Genomic DNA, 20,208 nt, shown 5'->3' on the forward strand with positions numbered 1-20,208 from the left:
GCGCGGGGGGGGGGTCACCTTCATTGGAACTGGAAGACCCTGCCTGTGGAAAGGACTGGAAAATCCCACCTAGACAGTAGCTCCTGGCTGACTTCAAGCTGTGGGAGTCAGGGACTGCAGCATCTTGTAAAATCTAGCCTTTTTTTTGGAAAACATTTAAAAAATTTGATCTTTTGTTTTTATAAATCTCAAGAGATTTCAGCTCCCACCTTAATTCCATGTGCGTGCCCCAATCTTTATTTCTCTATAAAATAGTTACAAAGTCACTGTTAATCAGTGCTTTGGTCTTTCTGATTTGATATCCAAGAGAATTTCCAATCTGTTTGGTTACTCAGTCTGCTCAACAACTTCACTGTTTCTGGAAATCCCCTACAGCTGGTGCTAAAATGAAACTGACAACACAGCCCTTGCTATATCTTAGAACATAATTTGAGCTCATTGGTAAGTGTCTGCCCTATGATCCTAACTTGAAAGTCCAAACCCTAGTGTATTTAGTTTAGCAAGCTGCCCCGAGGTGCTTTGCAATATCAAATAAAATGTGTCACCAAGCCACAGGAGGAAATTGGTCAGAGGTAAATTTTGAAAGGAGAAGAGGGAGAATGAAGGAGAGAGACTGAGAGATGCAATTTCAGGCCTTAGGGCCTTGGCTGCTAATGGCGTGGCTGCCAATGACACAGTAAAGCAAACAAGAGATATTTAAGGTCAGAGTTGGGAGCACAAGTGAAGGGTTGCAGGGCCAGCTAAGAAAAAGGCCAAGACAAGATTTTTTTGTAATTGAATAAATTAAGGCCATCAGAGCTGAGATCAATGTAGGTCAATGTAAGTAACAGGATAAAAAGTGAACAGGGCATAGTGCAAGTTAGGATACAAGCAGAGTTATTGATGTAGTCAAGTTTACAGATGGTTAGAAGATAGAAGTGCAGTTTAGGACCCTAAATGGAACTAAGGTACAAATTTGAGGCTACTTACTGCCAAAAATAATTTACTGAAATTTGTACCTCCTGCTCCCCGCCACCCAAAAAAAAACCTGGCTATTGCTAGTCCATCTAAGGCTTCCTTTAGATTGTCTTGTCTCCCTTCACAACTTGACTATCAACCAACTCGGGAAGAGAACAAGCTGATTTCCCAGACTTATGAATTGCAGTAGGCTGCCTGACCAAGAAACTTGTATTCAAGGTTTAACCACAAAGAATAAGTTAGATCTTAAATAGAACCCATGACCTCTAAATAACTTCTGCCCAGAGTGGGAAGAGTTAGGTGAGGCATCAAATATGAAAAACAATCCACAAAATCCAGCATCCGACACACTTTATGACAAGATCCAGGTTTAACTTGACTAGTGGCAAGTAATATTCATGCCACACAAGTGGCAGGCAATGACGATCTCCAACAAGTGAGAATTTAAACATTGCCTCTTGACATTCAATGGTATTACTATCACTGAATCCCCACTATCATCATTCTGTGAGTTACCATTGACCAGAAACTCAACTGCACTATCATATAAATACCATGGCTACAAGAGCAGGTCAGAAGCTCAAAATCCTGCAGAAAATATCTCACCTGTAGTCTCCCTAAAGTCTGTCTATCATCCACAAAGCACAAATTAGGAGCGTGATGGAATACTTTCCACGTAGCTGGATGAATGCAGCTCCAACAGCACTCAAGAAGCTTGACACCATGCAGGACAAAGCAGTCCAGCCACAAACATTCATTTCTTCCACCATCAACACATTGTAGCAGCAATGTGTACCATCTACAAGATGCAAAGGCTCCCTAAACAGCTTCTTCTAAGCTCATGACCACTACTATCAAGTAGGACAAGGGCAACAGATACATGTGAACAACACCAGGTGGAAGTTCCCATCCAAGCCTGAATAGAACTATATTTCTGTTGCCCAACTATCACTGAGTCAAAATCCTGGAACTCTCACCCTATGAGTATATCTACACCATGGTCCCAGACAACATTCTGGCAATAGTACTGAAGACTTGTGCTCCACAGCCCTAGCAAAGCTGTTCCAGTATAACAATGGCATCTTTCCAGCAATGTGGGAAATTTCCCAAGTATGTCCTGCACATAAAAAAACAGGACAAATCCAACCCGGCCAATTACCATACATGAGTCTAATTTCGATCATCAGTAAAGTGATGGAAGGGATCATCAATCAGGGATCAGGCAATAGCCTGCTCGTTGATGCTCAGTTTGGGTTAATTCAGGATCACTTTGCCCCTGACCTCATTCCAGCCTTGGTTCAAACATGGACAAAAGAACTGAACTGCAGAGGTGAAGTGACAGCTCTTGATATCAGGGCCACATTTGACAGAGTGTGACATCAAGGAAACCTAGTAAAATTGGAGTCAATGGGAATCAGGGGGAAGGTCTCTGCTGGTTGGAGTCATACTTGGCACAAAGGAAAATGGCTAAAATTGTTGGAGGTCAATCATTTTCATTTCAGGATATCACTGCAGGAATTCCTCAGGGTGTATCCTGAGCTCAACCATCTTCAGCTGCATCATTAATGACCTTCCTCCCATCATAAAATCAGATGTGGGGATGTTTATCGATGATTGTGCAATCTTCAGCACCATTCATGACTCCTCAGATATTAAAGCAGTTCATGTTCAAATGCAACAAGACCTGGACAATACCTGATCATGGGCTGACAAATGGCAAGTAAAACTTGTGCCACACAAGACAGAATCTAGCCATCAGCCCAGGACTATTACCAGCACTGAATCTCCCACTATCAACATCCTGGGGATTACCATTGACCAGAAACTGAACTGGATAAGCCATATAAATATTATGGCTATAAGAACAGGCCAAAGGCTAGGAATTCTGCAGCGAGTAATGCACCTCCTGACTCCCAAAGTCTATCCACCATCCACAAGGCACAAGTCAGGAGTGTGATGGAATACTTGTCACTTGCCTGTATCAGTGCAACTCCAATATTACAAGAAACTTGATACCATCCAGGATAAAGCAGCCCACTTGATTGGCATCCCATCCACAAAATTCCACTCCCTCTAACACTGACACAGCAGCAGTGTGTACTATCTACATGGTGCACTGCAGCAACTCACAAGGCTCCTTCAGCAGCACATTCCAAACCCAAGACCACCACTATCTGGAAGGACAAGGGCAGCAAATATCTGTGAACATCACCACCTGAAAGTTCCCCTTAAAGCTGCACACTATTCTGACTTGGAAATATGTCACTGTTCCTTCACTGTCACTGGGTCAATATCCAGTAACTCCTTCTGTAACAGCGCCATGGGTGTACCTACACTTTAGGAACTGCAGTGGTTCAAGAAGGCAGCTCAGCACCACCTTCTCAAGGGCAATTAGGGATTGGCAACAAATGCTGGCCTAGACAGTGACTCACCACCTGCCAAAGACTAGTCTAGCAGCTATGTTTCCCCCCCTCGCCCTTAGTACTTCCTCCAAGTGATGTTCAACACACAGGAGCACTAATTAATCAGCTGAGGGCATTGGGGGTGGGGATGGTGGTACATGACGATCAGCAGGAGGTTACTTTGCCCATAGTCGACTTAATGATATGAAACTTCATGGAGTCCAGAATCAATGTCGAGGACTCACAGGCCAACTCCCTCTTGATTGTAATACCACGGTGCTGCTACCTCCGCAGAATCTGGCAGCAGGAAAAGACATACCCAGAGATGATGGCAGTAGTGTCTGGAGCGTAATCTTTGAGGTATGGTTCTGAGCGTATGAATACGTCAGGCTGTTGCTGTCTTTGGGGCAGCTGTCCCAATTTGGCACATGCCTCCCAGGTGTTAGTAAGGAGGACTTTAACATGGCAAGTTGAATTTGCCATTATTGTTTCTGATGCCTAAGTCAGTGCTGATGGTCCATCCAATTTAATTCCTCATTGACTTACTAGTGAATGTGATACAACAGAGTGGCTTGCTCAGCCATTTCAGGGGGCATTCAGGAGTCAACCGCTTTGTTTTGGGTCTGGACTCATAGGAGACAGATTTCCTTCCCCAAAAGGACATTAGTGAACCAGATGAGTTTTTACAACAAAAAAGAATGGTTTCATGATCATCTTTAGAGTTTTAATTCCAGATATTTTAAAAATTCTATTTCCACCATCTGCTGTAGTGGGATTTGAACTCGAGTCACCAGATTATTATCCCAAATCCAGCAACAATAGACTACACCATCCTGTATAGTGGAATTAATTAGGTTTTATTTAAAGATCCATATGATTTTTGTTTAAAAAAAAAGCAAGAGAACTATCTTTGAAAGAATGAGGAATGATCTTTTAATGGAGTCCCAGAAGACAAAAATTGCCAATCTGGCATCACAGTTCACTGGCCAGTTCTATTTGGAATCAATCGGAAAAATGTGTAGGTAGAGTTTTTTTTATTATTTGGTCATCAGGGTTTAAATGTAATGATTTTTGGTAGCATTCACAGGTACAAGGCTGAGTTAGTACCATAGAAATGAAATCTCAAAGCCCTCATCAAAAGTCACCCCCACCCCCAGCTCTCAAGCAAAAACTGGTCTTCTCAACATTTCAAACACTTCCCATTTTTGAAACTTGAAAATGTATGAAATTAGAAATCACTGTTATTTCAAAACAGTTTAACATTTCTTAAAATGGCAGGCAGAAAAGGGTCATAAAGCATTGAACATTCTCTTACAGTTACTGGCAACATTAATTTCTAGCTTATTTTCCTTTTTGAGTGACAAGGGTTCTCTTGCATTCAATTTCATACCACACCAAATGTTAAAAAGATCCAAGTGTCAAAAAATTTGAATTTCTGGAAATAAGTACGTGGGCAGACAGGTCTGAATACCTCCAAATTATTATTCTCCTCATCAAAAATATTTCTACATTGCTTACATGGAAAGAATCTAAAACAACTTGTACAAAAAAGCCACCATAGATTAGTTTACTGGAGTACTTCCATCTGAGAATACCTCTGCAAAAGTGAAAATCTCTCACTGCAATCAGTCATTTCAAAATTTTAGTAATTCTGTAAATTTGATCTAAATTCTCAAGCCAGTGAACAACTTTTATATCTGGAACTCTCACCTTGATTAATTTAAGAAAATATACCTTCATTGGAGAACCAAGATTTGATTAAAATACTTTAAAAAGCTACACTTTATCAACTGGCAGAGCACAGAGGGAAAATAAAACTAAAATTAAATAGTTACATCAGAAAACATCAGCTCATCTTGAAAATTTGCTGTCTCAAATTCATGGATGGGGGAGAAAGTATCACCGATATTCCAATCATCTCCAGTTCCACCTTAAGCTTGACATATGGGGATTAAGTTTGTTATTTGATCAGAGTTCTTAATATAAATGTTTATTTTATTATGTTAGCAATGTATTTGTTGTAAGAAGAAATTATATCAAATTTCAGCCAACATGCATTATCTAAATTGCACATCGCAAAATACTACTATTATTTCATACAATTACCCTGAACTGATAGGTTTGTAACGGAATCAAATCCATAAATTCCAACCGCATAGGTGAAAAATCAGACTCCTTCTAGATGTGCAGTGTAGTATTAGAAATACTGAACAAACAAAATCTTATCTAGTGCAAAATTATTCTATATTCTCCTGTTTTGCTGTGTAGACCTTTCCATCATTCACTGCTGCATGCACAAGCGCCAATCTTATTTTACAAGATATCTCTGCCCCTGAATCTTTAAGCTACTGCACTCAATACAGCAATTATGTTATTTCACAGCAACCTATGAAGTCTGCCTGTGGTAGAGAACCACAAATCAAACAGTACACCAAAAATATTTCTGGGAAGGTAATACAATAACTAAGTGATTCAATTTATTGTCTATGTGCCTTTTTGTCCATCCCTATGATCATATTAGTTATTTCTAGAGCCAGTACAGTCAATAAATTTACAACAAAGGCACAAAGAAAAAGCAACGGGTTATTATTTTGTTCATTTTTTCTTGGGGGTGAAAAGAAAAAAGTATAAATCAATGAAATTTTAGCTCAGCTTCAGCAGAATCTCTAGCCTAAGTTCAATATCTGTCAAATGCTTTCAAAATGAAACCGAGTACAGAAAATCAGATAGCTGCTTAGTTTTAAAATAATTGCACCAGATCTCTTCAATTTTGCAGAGTGGGATCATAAAGTCAGGATTTTCCTCAGCTGCTTTAGAAATTGTGCAGCACTGATTTCCTGTGATGCTTGGCTTGAGCCTAATGCTGCAATTTTCACGAGCTATGCCCTTGTACAAAGATACAAATCTTACCCATCAATTGTATTTTAGCATCATAAAGTCAATTATAATTTTCAAGTTCTACATAGCAGCTGCGTCATTCAATCTTTCCAACAGAGGTGGCAAAGTGGCTTTTTGGCACAAAATGATTTAAAAATCTGCACCTCTTCACTTCCAATCTTTTCTTAAATTAATGACAACCGTACAAAGAGCATCATCACAAGTAAAATCATCACATCTAAAGTATGAACAATGATTCAGAGCAATCAGATCATCCAGTTTTTATAGTCCCGCATATAGAGAATTTCAAGCAACATATTGTTGCAGTAGCAATTAATTATCAGAATTAACTGAGGGGCCAGAATTTTTAGAGTGGGGAGGGAACATGAACCCACTTACTCAGAGCCCTGCTGTCATTTTACACTCTAATGAGCATTGATTGGCAGTAGGTGCGACTTTGTCCCCTCACTCTGGAGAAAATCCCATCTTGAGAGTAGCCAGTCACCAAGAACAGTGTTGCAGTGGCTGAAAGAGGTACTGCAAGAAGCTTCGTCGACCTAAGTCCCGAGATCCAGAGAAAAAGGTAAATGTCAGGGGTCTGGGCGGGACATTTGAATAGGGACATCCTGGAAGAAGTCAATCAGGGTCTTGGATATAGGCAAAGAGTGAAGGGTGGTTCATAAGTGTGATTATTTACTATTCATACACCGTCACACTCTTGACCTATTACAAAGCCATCATAAGCAGTGGAATTAATTTCAAATTTGTTATTTAAATGGCCTATGCATCAAATTAGATTCATTGTGTTCAACACCAAAATGTTGATTGCATTCTGTGAATTATCCTCTCAACAATGTAATTTATTTTTAATGTTGTGCAAGATGCCTTAAAGTGTTGGTTTAAGTGACTGACTTGAATCATAACGGGACTAAGCAAATTGTTCTTGCAGAGAGCCAGCATGGACACAATGGGCCAAATGGCTTGCTTTTGTGCTGTAACCATTCTATGATTTGTTAAATTCAATTGTGTGGTTCTATAGAGATCACGTTGGCTCTCTAGATAAACACAGGTGCTGTTTTTAATTTGATTCCAGTGATTGACATATTGAGCTTTCTGGAAATTTTGAGAGGATTAAGCAATGGCTAATATCTCAAGTCCAGAGATGGTCAATACCCTCTAGTTTTTTTGCTACAGCATGTATTTTTCTCCCATGACAGATATCTAGTTCATATTAACACTTTAGAGGCAGTTTTTAGTTCTGGGAAGATTAAATCTTAACTGTAGAAAATGGGATAAATGCAGCCAAAGAAGCTTGGAGTCTATTAGCATTGGAGCCATGTTGACTTAAAGGATTAACTGCTAGAAAGATAAGAACCATAAACAGCAGGTGGAACTACTTAGCTGGAAAAAATATAGGAGGAATAACTGGATTTTTGAAGTCAGTTTGAGGGTAGACCAGACTACTGGTCATGGAGATGGGTTCTCTGGTTTCAATTTATGTGCATTTGCTGGGAAAGTGCAAGAGGCTGGATATCAAAAGGGGCTAAATTAACAGGGTCCAGAAAAGTTCTTGGAATGAGTGCAGCTGAGGGTTGCAATTTCAACCTTGTTTCACAGCTCACAGAGAAGCACTGGAAGCTATTGGAAGGCTTCAGGCAGTTAGGGTTCAGAGCAAAGTCGTTGGGGCGGGGGGCCAAGAAGAGGCAGAAGGTCATTGGTTCTGTGCCAGGCAGAACTCAAAGAAGCTCTGGGAGCCATTAGTAGTTTGGTGCAGCCAGCAGACTGGACTTCAGGGAAACCCTGGGAGTAGTGTAAGCTTAGTGGATCTGGTGGTCTGCAAAGGAGTTGGAAACATATAATTGGTAATTAGAGGCAGAAGTGAAGCTAGGTGAATCCGTAGAACACCATTTCAGAAGAGGAGACTGCACCATTGTGAGCAGTCATTGAGAGAGTTGGAGCAGTTTTCAAGGGAATTCAGAAAGTAGAATTTAAAGTGAGAAGTTGAAATCCTCAAGGGAGGAAAGAGTTTTAACAAGATATTGTGACTCAGTGATCATTGACACTTGGGTGGATTGCTGAAGAATTGGTGGACTCGGTCTTGGTCACACCCACCATTTAATGCGCAGCGGGATGCGTTTTCCTATTACATACGTCTCACTGAATTTACGAAATTCTTGATAGATAAAGAAAAAGGATTTTTCCCCTGGCTGGAAAGGGTGGGTTCAAGAATGAGGGTACACAATCTCAGAATGAGGGGCTAGCCATTTAGGACTAAGATATGCATTTTTATCAAAGGATGGAAGCTCAGTTCGAGACAGATCTATAGATTTCTAGATAGTAGTGGTATCCTGTGCGGTTAGCACAGGAAAATGGTCTTGAGATTGGCCATGATCTAACTGAACGACAGAGCAAGCTAGAGGGGCTGACTGGCCTACAACTATGTTTTCATCTCATGTATAAAACAGGTATTATAGGTTGTTTTACTTCTCTGACATGGCATAGTAATGTTAATTTGTTGGTTAAAACCCTGGAATCTTTTGCCTCTCAGTTTGTAACTAAGGTTTAAAACTTTGTCGTCTTTAAACAAAAGGTTATTGGTCCCTAACCAGATTATAATATCTGCCTGGTTTGCACTCCTACGAATGAACTGCAAGTGGTATGTTACTAACGGTGAAGTAGGTAGTCAAATAAAAGCACTGTGCTCAAGTTGCACTTATGAATGCTATACTGGCAAAGTACAAAACTTATACTAACACATTAGAGTAGGATCCTACGGCAAAGACACATTAAACTTCCTTTTTGATTGCAACACTTATTGGTAAAAGCTGGTATTCACACTCAATTTCCCCACACAAGGCCATTATCACCATTAGACTGTGGGGAGGTGTTGGAGGACTTTAGACAATGCTCTGTAGGACTGAATAAACCAATTGAGATGCATTAAGCTTTCATGTCTAGTTCAGTTTCCACCTTCAGTTTTGTCAATATAAATGTCACAAAACCAAACAAAAGCTCATAACTATTGATTGTTATCCTCATTTATATCTTACGCTAACCATTTCCATCAGGGTTAATCAATAAATTATTTCAGTAATTATGATTATCTTTTTGACCTTCTGGGTATGAAGAGATAACCCAACACTGGAAAGAGAAAGCTTGTATGCAAATGGATATGTGCCAAATTGTACCTCCATCATTGCTTAATCCTCCTTTAGGGATAGGGAGCCACTAAGAATTTCAACCACCACTCAAGGCAGATTAAAGGCTGCAAGAGTGTTTTTTCATGCATAATTACTTTTAAAATATATGATTCAACTCAATAAAATTTTTTGCAGGGTTTTGCTTTTAATAATAGGTCAATGATTACATGTCCAAAAATTATTACATCAATTCTGAGAGCCAACATCCAATACAAATTTTTATTATCCTGCATGCTTGGGAATGGGTGGTGCTGGTTAATCAAAAAATAGTAAGAAGTCTCACAACACCAAGTTAAAGTCCAACAGGTTTATTTGGTAGCAAAAGCCACTAGCTTTTGGAGCGCAGGCTGTCCCTTCACTTGACGAAGAGGCAGCCAGCACTCCGAAAGCTAGTGGCTTTTGCTACCAAATAAACCTGTTGGACTTTAACCTGGTGTTGTGAGACTTCTTACTGTGTTTACCCAGTCCAACGCTGGCATCTCCACATCATAATGAAAAAATGCCAGTTACAGGGAGTCATATTTACCGATGGGATGCAATGCAATACTCGTAGCATAGATTTTCAAAGAATTAAGATATTGTTCTGAGCACTGACATTGTATATCATAGATTAACCAACACTATATTCTTTCAACACAATCTTCTGATCCTTGCCTTTACAAATTGCCTATTCTCTGTTTTAATGTCAACACAATTCTCTCATCATGACTTGTCTCATAATTCATGATGATGCACAACTCAATATCAAACACACAAATTGTAATAATTATTACCAATAAAGATGACTGGCCCTTCTATCGGAAGTTCGGCTAGCCTAGAGGTGACCAGACAACATTCGGAAATCTTGGGAACTCTTCTCCACAGAACACTGGGGAGTTCTGAATGGCTCCTTCTTAGCAAAGTGGCAATTGGCATTGGAAGATATCAGAAACAGATCAATGCAGCATTCCAATTGGTAAAAACTGTCTGAACCATTGCAGTTCTCAAATAAAATGTGCTGTGTAATGTTTCCTCTCAAATATAAATCTTGCCATTATAAGCAAAGTCTACAGTGTTCCTAACTAATCATTGCTGAATCTTTTATGGTGAAATAATTGAACATAAAATATACCTTGATGTGCATTTTTATAAGCATCATTTGATGCTTCAAAACACATTTAAAAAGATGCAAAATTGCATCAACATCACAAATCATCTGTTGGCAGCTCACGTCAAAGCTGTTGTTTAGTGCATTATACTAACTAGATAAAAGTTAGCAAATGATCTTGATACATTGTATTGGATTTTTAAAGTAATTCATAGTAAAACAACTCAATAGGGCACTCAGTAGAGCACATTCCTCATCTACAAATGTTAATGTTATTACAATTATGCAACTCTTCAAGGCTTTTTCTTGCATGGCTGATGCTCCACAACTAAATACAAAGCTGAAAGAAGAAATCTTTTTATGAAAAGCTTCTATTTCACTGAGGTAGCTTCAGGCAAATCCACATCCAACAACCTGCTATGAAAACTCTGCTCTGAAAGCTGTGGCAAACTCCCCCATAGCAGCTGAGGCAATGCATAGGGCATTCTAAATAAAACAACCCACAATACTGTAATTGGGCCAGTTCATCCCATCTCCCAATTGAAACAGATCCTTTAAAAAAAAATCCAGGATCAGAATCTGCCTGCCCACTAATAAATAATCATTTCTTCCTTGGGTTATACTCTCTTTATACCATGTTTCATTGAAAGTCTGTCCATTAGGTTTTGAGATATATTGTTTACAGGCTAAAGAATAGGAGTGAAAACATCACCTCAACTCAGTGCTGAAGCTAATAAGAGCCACATCAATAAATTGGTTAAAAAATTGAACTAAAATAGTCAAGGTAACTATGAAAGGCCCTGATCAGCTGTGCAAAGTTAGCAACATTTAAGCTTTTGACAAGATATCATTTGAACTGTTATATTACTGGCCATAATAATAGTGTAGATCAATAAGCTCATGCAGCAAGGGAGCTGTCAGTGGTCCTGAATTAACAGTTTACAGAGTTTGGTCAAACAAAGCAAATTAACCAGATTTTTATTAAGATATGGTGGTTGGAATAGGAAATTGTGGGTTTCCACAATTCTTTTCATTGGGAATTAAATAGTTGCTTGATAAATATTATGTTAATGGGAGCAATATTAGGAGAGCAAAGGAAGTAGCAGTTCCGGATGGCTATTTATATTCTGTAATACATTTCTGTGCTCCATGACAGGGGTAGCTAATCAATTTGATCTTTGTTAAAAATACACACCACCCACCGATGATTTTCCTCCCGTTTGATACATTAAATCAAACAAAAACTTAAAAGGACAAACTAAAATTTTGTGGTCAGCAGTGAAGCAACACTGCTGAGTAGACATACTCTGTGCTGTGGACTTCACCTTTAGAGGCATTAATTTCATGGCCACGTCAGCTAGAGGAGACCCCCAGCAACAGGATGTATTCAATTAACCAGAAAGCCAACCACTTTAAAGAATTATCAGAGAGCAAACCAGGAACAAGCAAGCAGATCTTACCATTAACGTTTCATGATTTTACAGCAAGTTAATCACCTGATGAAGGAGCAGTCCTCCAAAAGTTTATGATTCCAAATAAACCTGTTGGATTTTAACCTGGTGTTGAGAGACTTCTTTCACTGCCCACCCCAATCCAACACCAGCATCTCCACATCATTATTTCTGCGATGTTCAAGGTACATTCTGATTATCCTTTACATGCTTTCACCAAAGGTCTACAGCCGTGTGGAAACCACCAGACGTAGGGTTCTTTCTAGTTACTCCTTGGTTCAACCCAATGTTTACAATTCTAACACTTACAAAATACAATTTCTTATAAAGCCCTTGAATCATCACAATGGAAATATATCTGAAAACAAACACTTCCAATTCCTTGGTGAGTAAAGTAATCTGTTTTAACTCTACTTGTCTCTGCATTATGTTATAACTCCATAATTGTGACCGTTAACACTGAAATAGTTCCAAATACTTAACTAGAATCAATACAAATTATAAAGGCTTTAAATTGTAAAGTTTAAAAAGTTCATTAGTGTCACAAATAGGCTTACATTAACACTGTAATAAAGTTACTGTGAAAATCCCCTAAATCGCCACACTTCAGCGCCTGCTCGGGTTCACTGAAGGAAATTTAGCACAGCCAATGCACCTAACCAGCACATCTTTCGGAATGTGGGAAGAAACTGGAGCACACAGAGGAAAACCATGCGTGCAGATTCTACGCAGACAGTGACTCAAGCCGGGAATTGAATCCAGGTCCCTGGCACTGTGAGACACTGTGATGCTTTGTATACCCTTAAGAAACAGAATAAACTTGACCAAGACTTTTTGTCATCCTTCTTATACACTTCCCTACAAGTTATGGTTATAATATAGTTCCACAGGCTCCTGTTTTTAACAGCTGCCTTGTCAAAGTGGTTATCCTTCGTGCAGGTAGCCATTAATGTGCATCTTGGAGCATGACCTAAGTCCTCATCTAGAATTTACACATGCAATCGGTATCATTTTACAGTAATCAAGAATTGGGACATAAAAATTAACCAAACTCAGATGCCAAGGCTGAAAGGAATGTTAATCAAAAGCAACTCATGGAACAATCTTGTTTTTCTGAATTGTATGTTTTAACAAGTCACTACTGGAACTTGGACAATTAGAGCCTTGCTGACTGAAATTTGTCCAAAATTCAAAAGGTATGTGTCAAATGAGCAACATTTCCTTATATGCTCTGCACCCAACTGAGACATCACTTTATAAAATTAGATAGGCATCATTGGCAAGGCCAGTATTCATTGGCCATCACTAACTACCCTCGAGGTGTAGTGATTCAGCTTTTTGAACTGTTGCAATCTATGTGCTGTAGATACATCAGTGCTGTGAGAAAGAGTTCCACGATTTTGACCCAGTGACAGTGAAGGAATGGCAGCATGTTTCCAACATAGGATACAATGCAATTTTGGGGGGAACTTGCAGGTGGTGGTTTCTCCATGCATCTGCTGCCCGTGTTCTTCCAGATGGTAGACATCCCAGGTTTGGAACGTGCTGCGAAAGAACCCTGACTACAGCAAGAGTCTACATTCTTGTAGCTTGTACAAATAGATTCCACTGAGCACCCATGGGGGAGGAAGTGAATACTAAGGTAGTGGATGGGGTGCCAAACAGGCTGCTTTGTCGTGTATCCTGCTGAGCTTTACGCATCATTAGCCACACCCAGTCAAGTGCAGAGTATTTCATCACACTTCCGACTTGTGCCTCCTAGATGGTGAAGTCAGGATGCGAGTTACTTGCTGTAGAATTCCTAGCTTTTGACTTTGTTATAGACACAGTATTTATTTGGCTAGTCCAATTTAGTTTCTGGTCAATAGTAACTGGTGGGATATTGACAGTCGGGAATTCAGCAATCATCATGCCATCAAACATTAAGGGGAGATGGTTAGGTTCTGCAATGTTGGTATGATTGTTACTTGTTTAAGAGCATTCAAATAGTTAAAGTAACGTTACATTGATCATAATGAGTTATACTGTATGAACACACTCCATTCAACTGTTACAATCATCCCAAAGACAACTTGCCCATCTTTATAATCTTTTGAGCTAATGAAATGCATATTAAAGTGGACAAATTGCAATACAAATGATGCCTAAGTTTGATGTATGAAAGAATAGAAAGTATTATGAAATGATTCTGGTATACGTCGGCACTCCCAAAGTACAAAATGAAATCATGTGCACGTAGCTGAAAAAGAGTAACCACGGTGGGGGCAGATGGTAAAGGAAGCACAATGTTACCCCAGTGCAGTCGCACCTCTTGAATGCCAAACTCAAATTCAAAACAAACATATTTCACTTCTCCCAGCTCAAACATCCTAAATGCTGATTCACAAGATTTCCCCTATATCTAACCCCATTTGGTAGGAAAGGTAAAGAGACACATTTAAATTAAAAATAATGTCCTAATAGCTTATCATCCATTTTGTATTGTACAATAGAATCACTCTTCGGTCAAGTAATAAGAAATATAAGGTCATCACCAGTTATTTACATGTTGCTATTTATTTTTCAAATTTATATTAATAAATGCTTGTACAAACTATTAACATTTTCCAAAGATACTATCCTACATCTGTGACTATTTTTCTTCTCCACTGTTGCTGCTGAGTTGGTGAATGGAAACTTGGTAGAAGCAGCAACAAAAAAATTGAAAGAGCACAGATAATTTCTAACAAGTTAAATTCAAAACAACAAGTTCAAAAGCCTGGAATTCTTAACACCAAAAAAAAAGACAAAATTCCAGTCAAATTCAGAGCTACATGCTTTCAAAACTGCTTACTACAAGATGACAGATCTATCCCCAAGGTGTTACGAGGAAGAGACAAAAGGACAGAACTGCTGCCCCAGAAATTGTGGCATTTATACTGGAATTGCACTTGGCCTAAATTAATCCTATAGCATGATGAAACGTGATATCTGTACAACAAATCAGCTCAAATCTTGAAGCCTGTACCAAATGCCATTAGACAAGATAGAACTGGACAGTTATATCTTCAAAAAAGAGATCTGTTTGGAGTGCGTGTTTACCATCTGCTGTATAAAGACTACAGCTTATGTTATGAGACAGATTATTTGGAATGCTGAGCTGATGCAAAATATATTGTACAATCAAGAGTGAAGGTCATGAAGAAGGGGCAGTATAATGGTCTTTTGGCTGACTGTAAAAGAAAAGCAATAAGTAAATCAGGGAAGACTCAAGAGGACTGATTGCCCTATGACCCTACTCAGCAACCGAGCATCTTTTGCATCACTGTTTCTTTCCGACAGCATCATTTCTGCCAATGAAATCAGTAAAACATCGACTCTGCTTTTAAAACCTCAAGTCCTGGCACAGAGACAGGAGCCCAAAGCTATTTTATCTTGCACTATTAATCAACACTGTCCCAGCATATCTGCAACATCATGGGCTCTTTGTATACAGTCTGAACACACCAGTTGTTCAATGATCCTTCAATTTATGATTATGGGTCAAAGCCCCAGTCTCAAGTCAAGCAGAAGTCTTGTTCCATTAGCACAGCCACAATTTGGTGTTTTCAGTCTAGTTATTAAGGCTAAACTAATTTCTTTCGAGTATAAAACATCAGAAAAACTGGTTGAAAAGCCAAAACATAGGTGCCCAGGAGCTTCAATTACTACAAGCAAACAATTATTGTTGCAGATATTGACCGCTGAAATTTCAAAAGACATTATTGAAAATATCAATGTTATTCAGAATAATTTTAAATATTACATCAGCTACCAACATGCAAAGCAGCATTAAAGTTAAATTCAGAACAAATAATCAAACAGATCAGATTTTAAAGTCAAATAAAATGTTCAAATCAGAAGCATGCATGTTTAAAAGATTTTATTCACATGATTGATGGCTTAAAGAAATATGGCAGGTAATTGCTTCCAATTTTTTGCACATACAGCTAGTTTCATTGTCATGGGTATCATGGATTGGCAGCATTGCTACTGAATTGCTAGTCCAGAGACCCAGACTAATGCTCTGGGGATGTGATTTCAAATTCCAATACTGTAGTTGGTAGAATTTAAACAATTAATTAATGAACCTGAAATTAAAAATTTGTCTCAGTAATGGTGATCATGAAACCATTGCATTGTCATAAGAATCCATCTCTTCACTAGTGTGCTTTAGGGAAGAAAATCTGTTGCTAACATGTGGCCAACATGTGACTCCAGACCATACAATATGGTTGACTTTTAACTGCCCTCAGAAATGGCCTCGCAAGCCATTCATTGGAACAATCTGCTACAAAAGGTCAAAAAGGAATAAAACAACAGACCACCCGGCATCCACAAAGACAACAGGACGCAAAGTTGACCCTGCAAAGTCCTCCTTGCGAACTAACATCTGAGGGCTTGTGACAAAATTGGACAGAGTTGTCCCATCCCATAGACTAGTCAAGCCTGACACGAATGACAGCTCCCTGCAAACTCCAATCTCTCCCAACTAAAAGAGAAAGGGCAGCAAATGCATGGAAACACCACCACAGGCCAATTCCCCTCTATGTCACACATCATCCTGACTTGGAACATTATCACTGTTCATTCACTGTCACTAAGTCAAAATCCAGGAACTCCTTTCTTAACAGTACTAAGTGTATCTACACTAGATGGATTGTGGCAGTTCATCACCCACTTCTCCGAGGCAATTAGGGATGACTAATAGATGCTTACGGCAAAGCTTACATCCCACAAAGTATTAAATAGCATCACTAAAACTATTACAAACTTACAGAAAAAGACATGAATATTTAATAAAATATAATCAAATGGTAGGATTGTTTAACAATGCATTAATATTTAAATTCAGTTAGAAAGCAAATGTGAAATAATGGGAATACCTGGTACTGAAACTGGAAGAAATGCTTCAAGATGGCAACATTTATCAAAGCCAGCTCATGCTGAGCTGCCTCGTACTATAGAGCCATTGTCTTCTATCCTATACTGTGTGAAATGAATAGCAACAGGAGGCTGATGGAATGAAACTAACCTCCAGAGCTGCCAAGAATGAAAGAAGAAAATTAGATTCTTCTTATTAGCTTACAGCTGATGGCTGTGAACAATACAGGTCAGAAGGTGCAGAGGGGGTTGGAAGAGCAGAACCACACTTGCTTTGCTGTGCTCCAAGCATATGCTGGTAATGGCAACTAATAGAAATGAGACCATCTGCTAAGTTGCGCAAATAGTGTCACTTAGAGATTTCAATAACAAAAAAATTAAACCTCATGGTAAATGGGAAAGTGGTGAACAGAATGCTTTTTTTTATAGAAAAAGTGTAAAGAAAAGCTCCATTGATAATCAAATAAACCGAACACTATAAACAGTTTTACCAAGCATCTCAAATCTGACAAGTTCAAAGCTTCAGTCTGATGGTGGAACTATAGGTATGTGATATATTTCTTCCAAAATCATGAATGTCAGGTAACCATAGAACAAAGTGCAGACTAGCGCATATTGTGCATGAATTGCAGTTAATGATGGAATACTCAAAATGGGAAAAAAGTACACCAAACCTCCTCTTATGTTAAAGCAGCTTCCTTAGCTTAAAAATTAGACAAGAGAAAGAGAGGGGGAGGAATGATTTCATTTATCTGCACTCTCAACTTGGTTCACTGTACCGTTTATGTGGTCCATTTTGCAAGTTTGAAAGAGCTTCCTATTTATATAATTGAAACAAAACTAACTTAGTCAAATGTAATGAAAGTAAGAACCAATTTGCATCTATTATTTTTCCTGATGCTCTCCGGCCATTGAGATCTATTCCTGCCACTTGCAACATAATCAACTGCAGCGTTTGCGTATCAAGCTGATAATAAAGCTGTCACTAGGAGACGCAAATAGGTAGAAGTTATAGCTAGATGCGTCAAAAAGCAGCAGCAGTGACAAGTCATTTACAACATAAACTGGTCAGTGCATGCAGCTCTCATGAAAGCAAGTAGATCAATGTCTGTATAATTTATACATCAAGAGGTTCAGAAATGAGAAGAGGTTGATTTGGGAAACAATAGGCAGAAGCCTTTCAAATTGACCAATAGGTGCTCGACTGGGTTTCTGTAAAACCCAACGAGCGTTTTATTTACGTGCTCACCACTCAAGCAGGAAGAAAACATTGCTCATTTCAGTGTGTAATGCTGCATAATCTTGAATGTGAGCCACAAATGGAATCAATGGGCTGACTCGAAGGGCTGAATGGCTTCCTTCTGCACTGTAGACATTTTATGATACAGGCAAAATATGGTGGATGCTGGAATCCAAAACCGAAAATGTTGGAAAATGTCAGCTGGTCTGATAGCATCTGTGGAGAGAGAACAGAGCTAATGCTTCGAGTCAGGGGTCAGTTGGCTCTATTCTCCTGCTTTCAAACCAGCTGAGATTTTCCAGCATTTTCTCTTTCTCTTTCAGATTCCAGCATCCGCGGTATTTTGCCTTTATTATACAGTATTTAAGATGTTGCTGGAAATTAGGGAGAGGTATCATCCCCAATTGAGGAGGTGTCATCCAAACTGATAGGGCTTTTGAATATCCAGGTTTGGGAATGATTACTACCAATTGAGTGGCTCACCTTGTTGTACGCAGGTTTGGGTATGGAAATGGTTACTGCCAACTAAGTGATCATCTTATACCCAGAATGGGTATTGCCAATTGAATGGCTCACCTTATCATACCTGGGTTTGGGAATGGGAATGGTTATTGCCAAATGAATGCTCACCTTATACCCAGGTTTGGGAATGGTTACTGCTAATTGAGTGCTCACCTTAAACCTGGGTTTGGATATGAGAATGGTTACTGCTAATTGAGTGCTCACCTTAAACCTGGGTTTGGATATGAGAATGGGTACTGCCAATTGAGTGATCACCTTATACCTGGGTTTGGGAATTGGTACTGTCAATTGAGTGCTCATCTTGTCATATCTGGGTTTGCGTTTGTGACTGGTTGCTGTCAATTGAGTGCTCACCTTAAACCTGGGTTGGATACGGGAAGGGTTACTGCCAATTGAGGGCTCACCTTATATCCGAGTTTGGGAATGGTTGCTACTGACCTTATGCAGTTTCCACATGGCCCCCAGTGCCTTGACTTCATGGCTGGAGTGCTTGCCCTCTTCCAGGCACTGGTAGCAGACCGGGGACTTGCAGTTGACACAGTACATGCTGTAGTTCTCCAGCTCGTGGTCGGTGCAGGTGGAGATCTTGCGGGGGCTCAGCCTGCGGCAGATACGGCCCTGGGCGGGCGGCACCAGGCGGTGCTTGACGAGCGGCCCCCGGGGCGGGTGGCACCGCAGGCGGCAGGCCTCGCAGTAGAAGACGTCGCACTGCTCGCACATGACGGTGGCCTCGCGGGGCGACTTCTCGCACAGCTGGCACTTGAGGGCCACGGCCCGGCCCTGCTGGTAGCGGTCGATGATGCCCTCCAGCACCCGGTTCTTGGGGAAGCCGCGGAGCCCCCGCTCGTCCAGGATCAGGCTGCGGTGGCACTGCGGGCAGGTGATGCACGAGTTGCGGGGCGGCGCCGCCGGCGAGGGCGGGAAAACCCGCACGCCGTTGGGGGAGCGCTGGCATGGGGTGGTGGGGGCACTGGCGAAGCCGGCGTACGAGCCGTAGCCGCTGTCCGCCTCGCTGTACAGGCTCATCTTGTCCAGGTCCAGGTAGTCGTAGTCGGAGCCCGAGGCACGGCTCGGCGGGGACTCGGCTTCGGGCGTCTGCACCAGGATGTTGCGGGCGCACGCCATGCACAGGTTGTGGGAGCAGGGCAGGATGATGGGCTCCCGGTAAAAAGCCCCGCACACCGGGCACTTCAGCTCCTCTTCCATCTCCTCCATGGCCGGGAGTCAGCTGCAGGCAAGCGGAGCGCTCACCTTCCCCTGCTCAGGCTGGATGCGGCTGCCAGTCAGCTTCAGGCGGAGCGCCCGCCGCCCCTCACTGTGGATGCTGCGCGAGGCACAGCGCCCGCCGCCCCGCTCCTGGGTCTGGATGCTGCGCAAGGCACAGCGCCCGCCGCCCCGCTCCTGGGTCTGGATGCTGCGCGAGGCACAGCGCCCGCCGCCCCGCTCCTGGGTCTGGCTGATGCTGATGCTGCGGGGACAGCTGGATGCTCCAAACGCTCCTGCAGCCGCCGCTCAGCCACAGGCGGCTTCACCGCCCCGCCCAGAATCCGGCACGCGCCGCTTCCCATTG

At 40.8% G+C, this 20,208-nt stretch overlaps 1 protein-coding gene across 5 annotated transcripts in view; it reads right to left on the reverse strand.

The window, feature by feature from the left end:
* trim9 (tripartite motif containing 9) overlaps positions 1 to 19,944 on the reverse strand; it is a 75,169-nt gene extending 55,225 nt beyond the window's left edge. For all 5 annotated transcript variants that reach the window (XM_080202680.1, XM_080202677.1, XM_080202678.1 and 2 more), the window contains exon 1: positions 19,077 to 19,944. In XM_080202680.1, the coding sequence (XP_080058806.1) occupies positions 19,077 to 19,853 (777 nt within the window). In that variant the 5' untranslated portion in view covers positions 19,854 to 19,944. The remainder of the gene's footprint in view (positions 1 to 19,076) is intronic.
* Positions 19,945 to 20,208: the final 264 nt, after the last annotated feature.

This window comes from Carcharhinus amblyrhynchos, chromosome 14, assembly GCF_965287045.1.
Source record: "Carcharhinus amblyrhynchos chromosome 14, sCarAmb.v2.hapA, whole genome shotgun sequence".
Lineage (NCBI taxonomy): Eukaryota > Metazoa > Chordata > Chondrichthyes > Carcharhiniformes > Carcharhinidae > Carcharhinus > Carcharhinus amblyrhynchos.